At 43.2% G+C, this 8213-nt stretch overlaps 1 protein-coding gene across 1 annotated transcript in view; it reads left to right on the top strand.

Annotated features, from left to right (window-relative positions):
• LOC109480295 (cytochrome P450 2U1-like) overlaps window positions 1–3425 on the top strand; it is a 3879-nt gene extending 454 nt beyond the window's left edge. The window contains exons 2-5 of the mRNA XM_019782480.1: window positions 582–670; window positions 1078–1712; window positions 1993–2326; window positions 2664–3425. Of these exons, the coding sequence (XP_019638039.1) occupies window positions 582–670; window positions 1078–1712; window positions 1993–2326; window positions 2664–2848 (1243 nt within the window). The 3' untranslated portion in view covers window positions 2849–3425. The remainder of the gene's footprint in view (window positions 1–581; window positions 671–1077; window positions 1713–1992; window positions 2327–2663) is intronic.
• The last annotated feature ends 4788 nt before the right edge of the window (window positions 3426–8213 follow it).

Here is an 8213-nt window from a genome sequence, read left to right as displayed (position 1 = left end):
GGGGGGGGGCAACGGCAATGAAGACCCAAATGAATGCCCCACTTACAAAGCTTTTGGTATAGAGGCTTTTCATTGACGTCATGATAATTACCATTTGAATCCCGGTGACCAGGTGTTGGCGGGTAAATTGATTAAGTAGCAGCATGTTGGCATGTTTAACAGACATCTCTGTACTCCAACATGGCGCTAGTGAAAAGCCTGTATAGTAGCTCTTTGTTATTGTATACCACGTATTTATTATTCTGTTCTGTAGAACAGGTTTGCATGCTACAGTGCTTAGGGAAACCCTCTGGCGGTTTTGAATACTGACCAGTTGGAAAGAGTCTTTCGAAGTTGGGATCCCATTCATGCATATAAACATTAACAATGATGATGTTTGAAAAATCACTCTGGCGACGTTGGTTGAACATGGTAGACACGGTCACCTCTTGTCCCCCAAATGACCAGCACAGGTATTACTACATTGATTTACAAGCTATCAAAATACTGTACCCACAGTGTCCTACGACTACCTTCATCTACATACCTTAATTCCCACCATCATATAAGTGTGTGGAAACATTAATCTGTCTACATTACAGGCACAAGGCCATCCAGGACGCGCTGGTCAAGCAACCTGAAGTATTTTCTGACCGACCTCCTCCATTCATAGGCACGGACAAGGACCAAGGTATAATAAAAGAAAACAGATATCTTAATATGTGAATCCGGCTGTCTAACGTTTCATTGGGAAAGAAAGTTTCTCGGGAGGTATTGTTTAATGCTTGTTGTTGAGCTGAAGTTTGAATATCATGAGTAATGATGAGTTATATACATGTATGTAATGCAGGAGAGTTGAGTAGTACATTTGTAGTATACACATATAAATCACGACTAGTAGTACCGGTAGTAGACTGGTTTGTTAGTTCTTGAAGCAAGACATACATTCCTTTTGCCAGCTGTTAAGGGCTGAATTGTGAGGCTATTTACAGAGGTGTCAGTACATTTACAGTTATGATCGTTAGAATACAATGACTAGATGTGTAAGCTTGCGAAGTGTCAATGAAGATCCTTTGCTAAAAGGTAATTATTCCGTAGGAGTTGCTATGGCACAGTATGGAGACGATTGGAAGGTGAAACGCAAACTAGGTCTGACCGCTCTACGTCAGTTCGGTATGGGCAAACGTAGTCTGGAGGGCAGGATCATAGAGGAGGCACACACCCTGTGTGACATCATTGCGGAAAAAGAAGGCGCTGCAACGGACACGTCGCTCCTTCTCTCCAACGCCGTTTCTAACGTCATCTGTTTCATGGCATTCGGCGAGCGATTCGAGTACAACGACACGGAGTTTCAGAGACTCATGCTTTGGATGTCGGAGATTGTAAGTGGTTCTGGCGGACGAGGTTCGTCTATCGCTCGGTTTATCCCCCTGGTCCGCAAGTTGCCCTACTTCAATAAGGAACAAAGCAGACGAATAAACATAATGAAACAGATCATTGCATTCATCAAAGCCAAGATCGAAGAACACCAGGAGACTTTCGACCCCTCCGACATCCGGGACATTATAGACGTGTACTTGATGGAGACTCAACAGCAGACCCCGGATGGAGCGGACAGTTCCATTTCAGAAATGGGGATGATCAACACGGTGAGGGACTTGTTCATCGCAGGAGCAGAAACCACAGCTACGACCCTGAAGTGGGGACTGCTCTATCTGGCGCGACATCTGGAGGTTTGTTTGTTGCTTATTTGTTTTTGTTTGTTTTATGCAAAAAATCAGTTACTCAAGCAACTGGATATGATTTTTGAATAACGGTCAGACGTTTCAGGTAGCATCCACTACCTTTCGTCAGTGGCACTGTTCGTCAGTGACAATTTTACATCCTGTTGCAATTTGACAGCAGGAGGGATTTAGACTCCTGTCACCATATATGTGAATGTGTTTGAGTGAGAATTAACAGAACAAAGCATACCATATGCGAAGGTAAACATTATGCATTTCTCATTTAAAGGTGCAGCAAAAAGTGCAGGAGGAGATTGACCGAGAGTTCGGCGCCAGTCCTCCGAGCCTGTCCCAGCGAGGGAAGCTGCCCTATACCGAGGCAACCATCCTGGAAATCCAGCGGATTCGGCCCATCGCACCGCTCAGTGTTCCTCACACCACCTCCACTGCGACCGTTCTGCGCGGATTCGACATCCCGGCGAACACTTTCGTCATCCCCAACCTGTGGTCGGCCATGATGGACCCGGAAGTGGCACCGGAACCCGAAACCTTCAACCCTAGCAGGTTCCTTGACGAAGAAGGATCACTCATCCGTCCTGAGTGGTTAATTCCTTTCTCACTGGGTGAGTTATTGTTCAAACAATTTATTAGTTATTTCCTTGGAAGTTAGCTATTACATATGATCAGCTCTTTTTCTTCTTTTGTCAGCCTCAACTACATTGAACCATGATGCTTTTTCAAAAAGCTCCAAGTGCAATGCAGCATCAATACAGCTTCTGCTTGTACCCAATCTCCTTGATAAAAACAATGTACTACATTTTGTAGTATTTTTACGTATAGAGGTTTGATGCCATCATAACCAAAAAATACATTATTTATTTCTTTATGAATATTAAAAGATGATAGTAATAAAAGAAAATGTATACATATTTAATTCTTGTTCTCTCAACTCTTTTCTAGGACGGCGTCAGTGCCTTGGTGAACAACTGGCCAAGATGGAACTGTTCATCTTCTTGGCAACCTTGCTGCAGCACTTCACATTCAAACTGCCAGAGGGCGCCCCTGCACCGTCAATGGAAGGCACCCTGGGTGTTGTTCTTGCACCCAAACCCTACCAGATTTGCGCCGTTCCAAGGGATAATTAGAGCATTTTTTTTATACTTTTAACCGTATATTTAGAATATGGATTGTACAAAATACGAATAATTTGCATATAAACACTTGCAGGAAGGGGCAAGGCCGGGTGTTTAGTCATTATAGTGTTGTCATCAGTACGTGGGGGTTGGCTAACAGCGTAAAAAAAACTCATATCTTCGCCAAATGATGTTAAACTTGACGATTGTTTCCCATTAATTTTGCAAAGAAGATCCTCATTTGCCTGAATTATATCAGTTGATCATATTCGCTAACCAATCAACAACTGATCGGCGTGCAGTTTCATAGAATTCCACAAGGTTGCGTCTCACACTTACTTACTTACTTACTTGGGCCCTTGGCCCCGTGCGGAGGCCACCAATGATCCTCTTCCATCCAGCTCGATGGTTACACTGGTTCACTGGTTATTAATTAAATATCAGTGGGGCAAGAAAACTTTCCTTTCCTCAAATCTTTCCCATCCCTACTCTTCCCCAATTACATCATTATGACACTGACATGTTCAGGGCCATCAAGTAAACCTCTCAAATAGATTTAGCAGCATCAGTTAGCCGTGTGTTTTAAACAGTATTGAAAACGTTCAAGCAAGATTCAAGATTCAAGATGGATTTATTGGTTCTTCGCAGTTAAAAACAACTGAATTGTAAACCAATTTACAAAACATTAGTATATTAAAAACTACAGGTTTGCAATCAATATAGGCGTACGATTAACAAACCAATAAAAATACATGTTCCATACATTATAAATTTCCTGGACAACATTTGATACAGAAGCAGTGTACTACATATTAGAAAAACAACAGTCAGGGGTTCAGTCCATAGTTATTGAGGAGCTGGACCATAAACGGTATGGGCGAGTTCTTGTATCTATTTGTTCTTGCTCTCGGACAGTCTAGCATCTCGCTGTTTCTAGTACTACGGCCAGTTATTTGTGATCTCTGTGGAGGTAGCCAGTCTCTGTACTCTGACCTCAAGTCAAAGGACCACGCTATTGTAGTACTATAGTGTACACTGGCACGTGTGACTTTTCATATATTTGGTCCTCGTAACAACCGGAGAACGACAGGGGAAAGGCAATGACGAGAGAAATTATTTTTAAAGCTTTTAAAAGCGTTCTTGTGTTTAGTCAAAGACGATTGTTGCGTTGACTGATCGACAGAACAGCTGTAACATTATACATATAAATATGGGGTCACTCGTGGTCACAACACAAGACCCGGCAGGGCTCGAACTTAACGATGTCCCGATGTCCCCTGGCCACTAAAATTTCGGCCGGGACAACTGAAAAATCACTTTGGGACATTTTTGGGACACTGGAAAAATAACGAACATTCACAATCAGAATGTCAGCCGTTCATACGTTTGTCAGGCGCGCAACCCATTTTTGGGCCTCACCAAAAGCCGCCGAATTCGATATACACTCAGCTGAGCAGCGCGTGTGGCACCCGTGTACGCATGTGGCCACTATTTTGTCGCCCCGCCCATCGCCTTTGATCTATTGCAGCCCGCCGCCTTGGCGCCACTTTTCCACGCCAGTTCCCAGACATTCTATCCATGTAAACAACATTCAACCAATCACAGCTTCCATCCAATCAAGGCATCTGCCATATATGGCGAACTGTAACTATTTAATGTTCGGATATTTCCGGAGATGCTCGGGAGATCAGCTGACAATGCCAAATATAGTGAACCGGCAAAGCTCGGGAATGTACGGTGTCTTTCGGTAAACTTCGCCTAGTTTCCCGCGAAATGACGAATGGAATGCCGAAAACAGCCGAAATCAGAAAATTTGAGAGTCATGGCCGGCATGGCACAGAGGAAAATTTCCTCTTTTTTCTCCTCGCCGCGAGCGGCCCCGGCGTCGAATGCAGTCAATGCTGTCGATCCTCAAAGACGTTCAGGATCATCTCAGTCTGACGGCGTGGTTTCAACAACTGAGTGTCAGCCTCCAGATCGTACGGCCGGTACGAAAGAGGGATGCGCCGACGGAAGGGGGAGGGGGCTTGAAATGTAAAACATTTAAACATGTAAATATTTGTGAATTGTAATACATGCAGTATAATATAGTACTGCAGTGTGCAGCATGCAGTATGCACACTTTACAGGGGCCACTTGCTGTAGCCTACACATAACAAGTGGAAGGAAAGAAAATGGAAAGAAAGTTTGAAAAGAACTTTGGCTTGTCTTTGTTACATTTGTCGGTGTAGGGGGTAGGACTTGTGTCACATCTGGTGTCAATTAATAAAGGACAGCTAGGGACCTTGTGTCTCTGCTGATCAGTCTGGCCCAAGCCGTGGTCTAGTGTGGTCATCTCTATAGCAGCATCCAGCATATATAACACTACAGCGGTAACACTTTTAGTTATAGATTAGCGGTTAGCCACTGTAGCATTTGTTTGATGTAGTTTGCTGTTCGTTGTTTTTAGTTGTTTTTGTTTTTCCGCCCCTCAGTATATATGTGTCGAGGACGACACATTTTGTGAAGGGGGGCCAGTGTAGGGGGTAGGACTTGTGTCACATCTGGTGTCAATTAATAAAGGACAGCTAGGGACCTTGTGTCTCTGCTGATCAGTCTGGCCCAAGCCGTGGTCTAGTGTGGTCATCTCTATAGCAGCATCCAGCATATATAACAGTCGGCACAATAAACCAGCCAAGACAAGTTTCAATTTGAGTTGATTTTGTGTTTATTTCAATTGACAATTAGCTTACACAGCAATACTGTTCTCTGACTCAGCTTTATTGTTGTTGTAATACATACTTCCTGAAAACCAGTTTGGGACAGTCAATCCTCACTTTGGGACAGTTGGAATTTATTTTTGGGACAGTTCTGGGACAGTAGGGAAAAAAGTTAAGTTCGAGCCCTGGGCCCGGTCACCTTTTTGTGTTCGCTTTCCGAAGCATCTTTTGCCTGAAATAGATTACATTTGCAGGTGCTTGATGCTGAATATAAAAAAAAGCTGAAATTCGTTAGACAGTCGAAATTACAAGAATAGTAAGAAGAAAGCATAAGAAAATTGTAAAAATGGAAAGCCTAAAAGTAACAAAAGCATCGATAGATCATAATCTCTCGTTTCTGCTTAACACAAATATGTTCTGCTTAAACTCCAGTGTGTTCTTTTCTGCATCACTAAAGAGAGACTGATACATCTGCTTGGAGAGTATATATAGTTTGGATGTGTGTGGCACTACTGTACATATTGTTTGTGTCTTGTTGGTTGTTATTTTTGCAATGTGGACAAGCCTTGTGGCAAGTGGTGAATGAAATAAGCACTCACACAATTACAAAAGAAGTCGAATGTATACATGTAACGTTATATATCCCCAATACAATGTCTTGGTATAAATATGTCACACGTATGTATATATTTTACAAGTACTTCATAATTCTCATACGGGTTTTGAAAATAATGAGAGCTATGTCCTTGGTGATCCAGGCGCAGGTCACCAAATTAGTAAGGATCGTATATGTTTCCGCGTAATGGATCGTATATATTCCGTAAAATTACTATGTTTCCTTGTATTGAATCGTATTTTAATATTTCGTAAAATTCGTATATTTCCTTGCAATGAATCGTATATATTTCGTAAAATTCATATGGATTCCGTAAATTCGTATGGATTCCGTAAAATTCGTATGAATTCCGTAAAATCGGTATGAATTCTTTCGCACCCCCTTTAAAACACGATCACCACATCTCGCTGTGTTTCAATCAAACAGCTGTTGTTTTCTTCGTTTCCCATTCATGACTTCACCAGACGGTACCGGGCTGTGTTCGCCCCGCCCCTCGGCACATGAAAGCGTCCGCCGCCGCCGACATGTCTTGCCGGTCCCGGTGGAACCATACGGGCGGCGATGCAAATTTCCGTCTCGTAAACGGTCGTCGCCTTTCCGAACGGTCGTCGCCTTTTCTCAGAACGGTCGTCGCCTTTCGGAGCGGTCGTCGCCATTTCCGAGCGACCGAACTTCAGTTCCGAATATCCGCGGCATGTTCGGGACTTCCCGGAGTTCTTGGAATGTGTGAATCGCACTCAGTCCATAACATGGCGACCGTAGGCGGGCCAGAAAAGTAACTTGTCTCCTCAACTGCTGATTTTATAAGATCAGCATACGATCCTAGGCCTGGATCTTCTCCAGCCTATTCTTGTTTCCATTCGCCAACAAACTGAAGAAGGGTTCATATAATGCCGTTTATACAAATGACAAATGAATCTTCAACCAAAAACAAACATAGATTCCGTCCCTGTGCTATATTTCTCAATCCCTGTGGTATGTATTCCTTTCGTTTATGTAAAATTCATGTAGGATTAATAAAGGACCTGCTGTTTTAGAAGGGGGACAATGTCTTACTTTGACAGGAGTTTTGACAAACTTGTAAAGCTATTTTCATCCCGAAATGTCTATGTTTTGTTACCTTGCTGAATGTTAATACTTGACACATTCACCACTGCACTGTATGTAAATACGACACATTCACTGGGTAGCACATCAATGTCATGCTGGTGACAAGTGTGAAATGGCCTGCTATGCTGGGCAAGCACTGAGACAACAAAATAAAACCCGGCTGTGGTGGAGTTGTGAGTCAGTCAGTCAGGACATAATGTCCTTGGTCAGAGTAAATGCCTGCATGTGTGATGGTGCTTCCGAATGAATGTTTCTGAGTCAGACCATCCTGCAGCATTCATAAATTACATGCTCGCACAATGGGCTGTTCCAAAAATACATGTGGAGTTTTTCTCGCCCCCGTTTCAAATTCAGCAATGTATGAAAACCTACAAACGTTCTAGTTCAGAGGGCTTTTTTTTTCAAATAATGTTTATTCGCATTTCAAAAGGAAACAAAGAAAAAAGGGAGAGGACATGTTCACATACAAGAAAAATAAATACCCAGAGACATTCGAGTTCAGAGTTACCCAAACCCTTCCCGTTCCAATCGAGAATTTCTCAAACACTAACCTAGTTCTAACCTACATAATTCAACCCCCGGAACTTATAATTATAATACATGTACTAGCACCCACGCAACTTCAATCCACCTAGCCAAGTTCTGGCCCGTCTTCGGTCGCGATGTTATCTTCAGGAAGTGTGATTTCACACATTTAAAGAACTCGGGGAAGTCCCGAACATGTCGCGGATATTCGGAACTGAAGTTCGGTCGATCGGAAATGGCGACGACCGCTCCGAAAGGCGACGACCGTTCTGAAAAAAGGCGACGACCGTTCGGAAAGGCGACGACCGTTTACGAGACGGAAATTTGCTTCGGCGCCCGAAAGCTTGCCCCCCCCCCATCAAAATTTCAAATCACGGTGTAAAATTTGTGTAGTGATATTGCCCCTGTTCTGGCAGGTGAGTGAGTT

The sequence above is a fragment of the Branchiostoma belcheri genome, unplaced genomic scaffold (assembly GCF_001625305.1).
Source record: "Branchiostoma belcheri isolate BF01 breed outbred unplaced genomic scaffold, Haploidv18h27 scaffold50, whole genome shotgun sequence".
In the NCBI taxonomy this organism is placed as follows: domain Eukaryota; kingdom Metazoa; phylum Chordata; class Leptocardii; order Amphioxiformes; family Branchiostomatidae; genus Branchiostoma; species Branchiostoma belcheri.
Note: the sequence above shows the minus strand (reverse complement) of the source record. Positions and strands in the feature narration are given on the sequence as shown.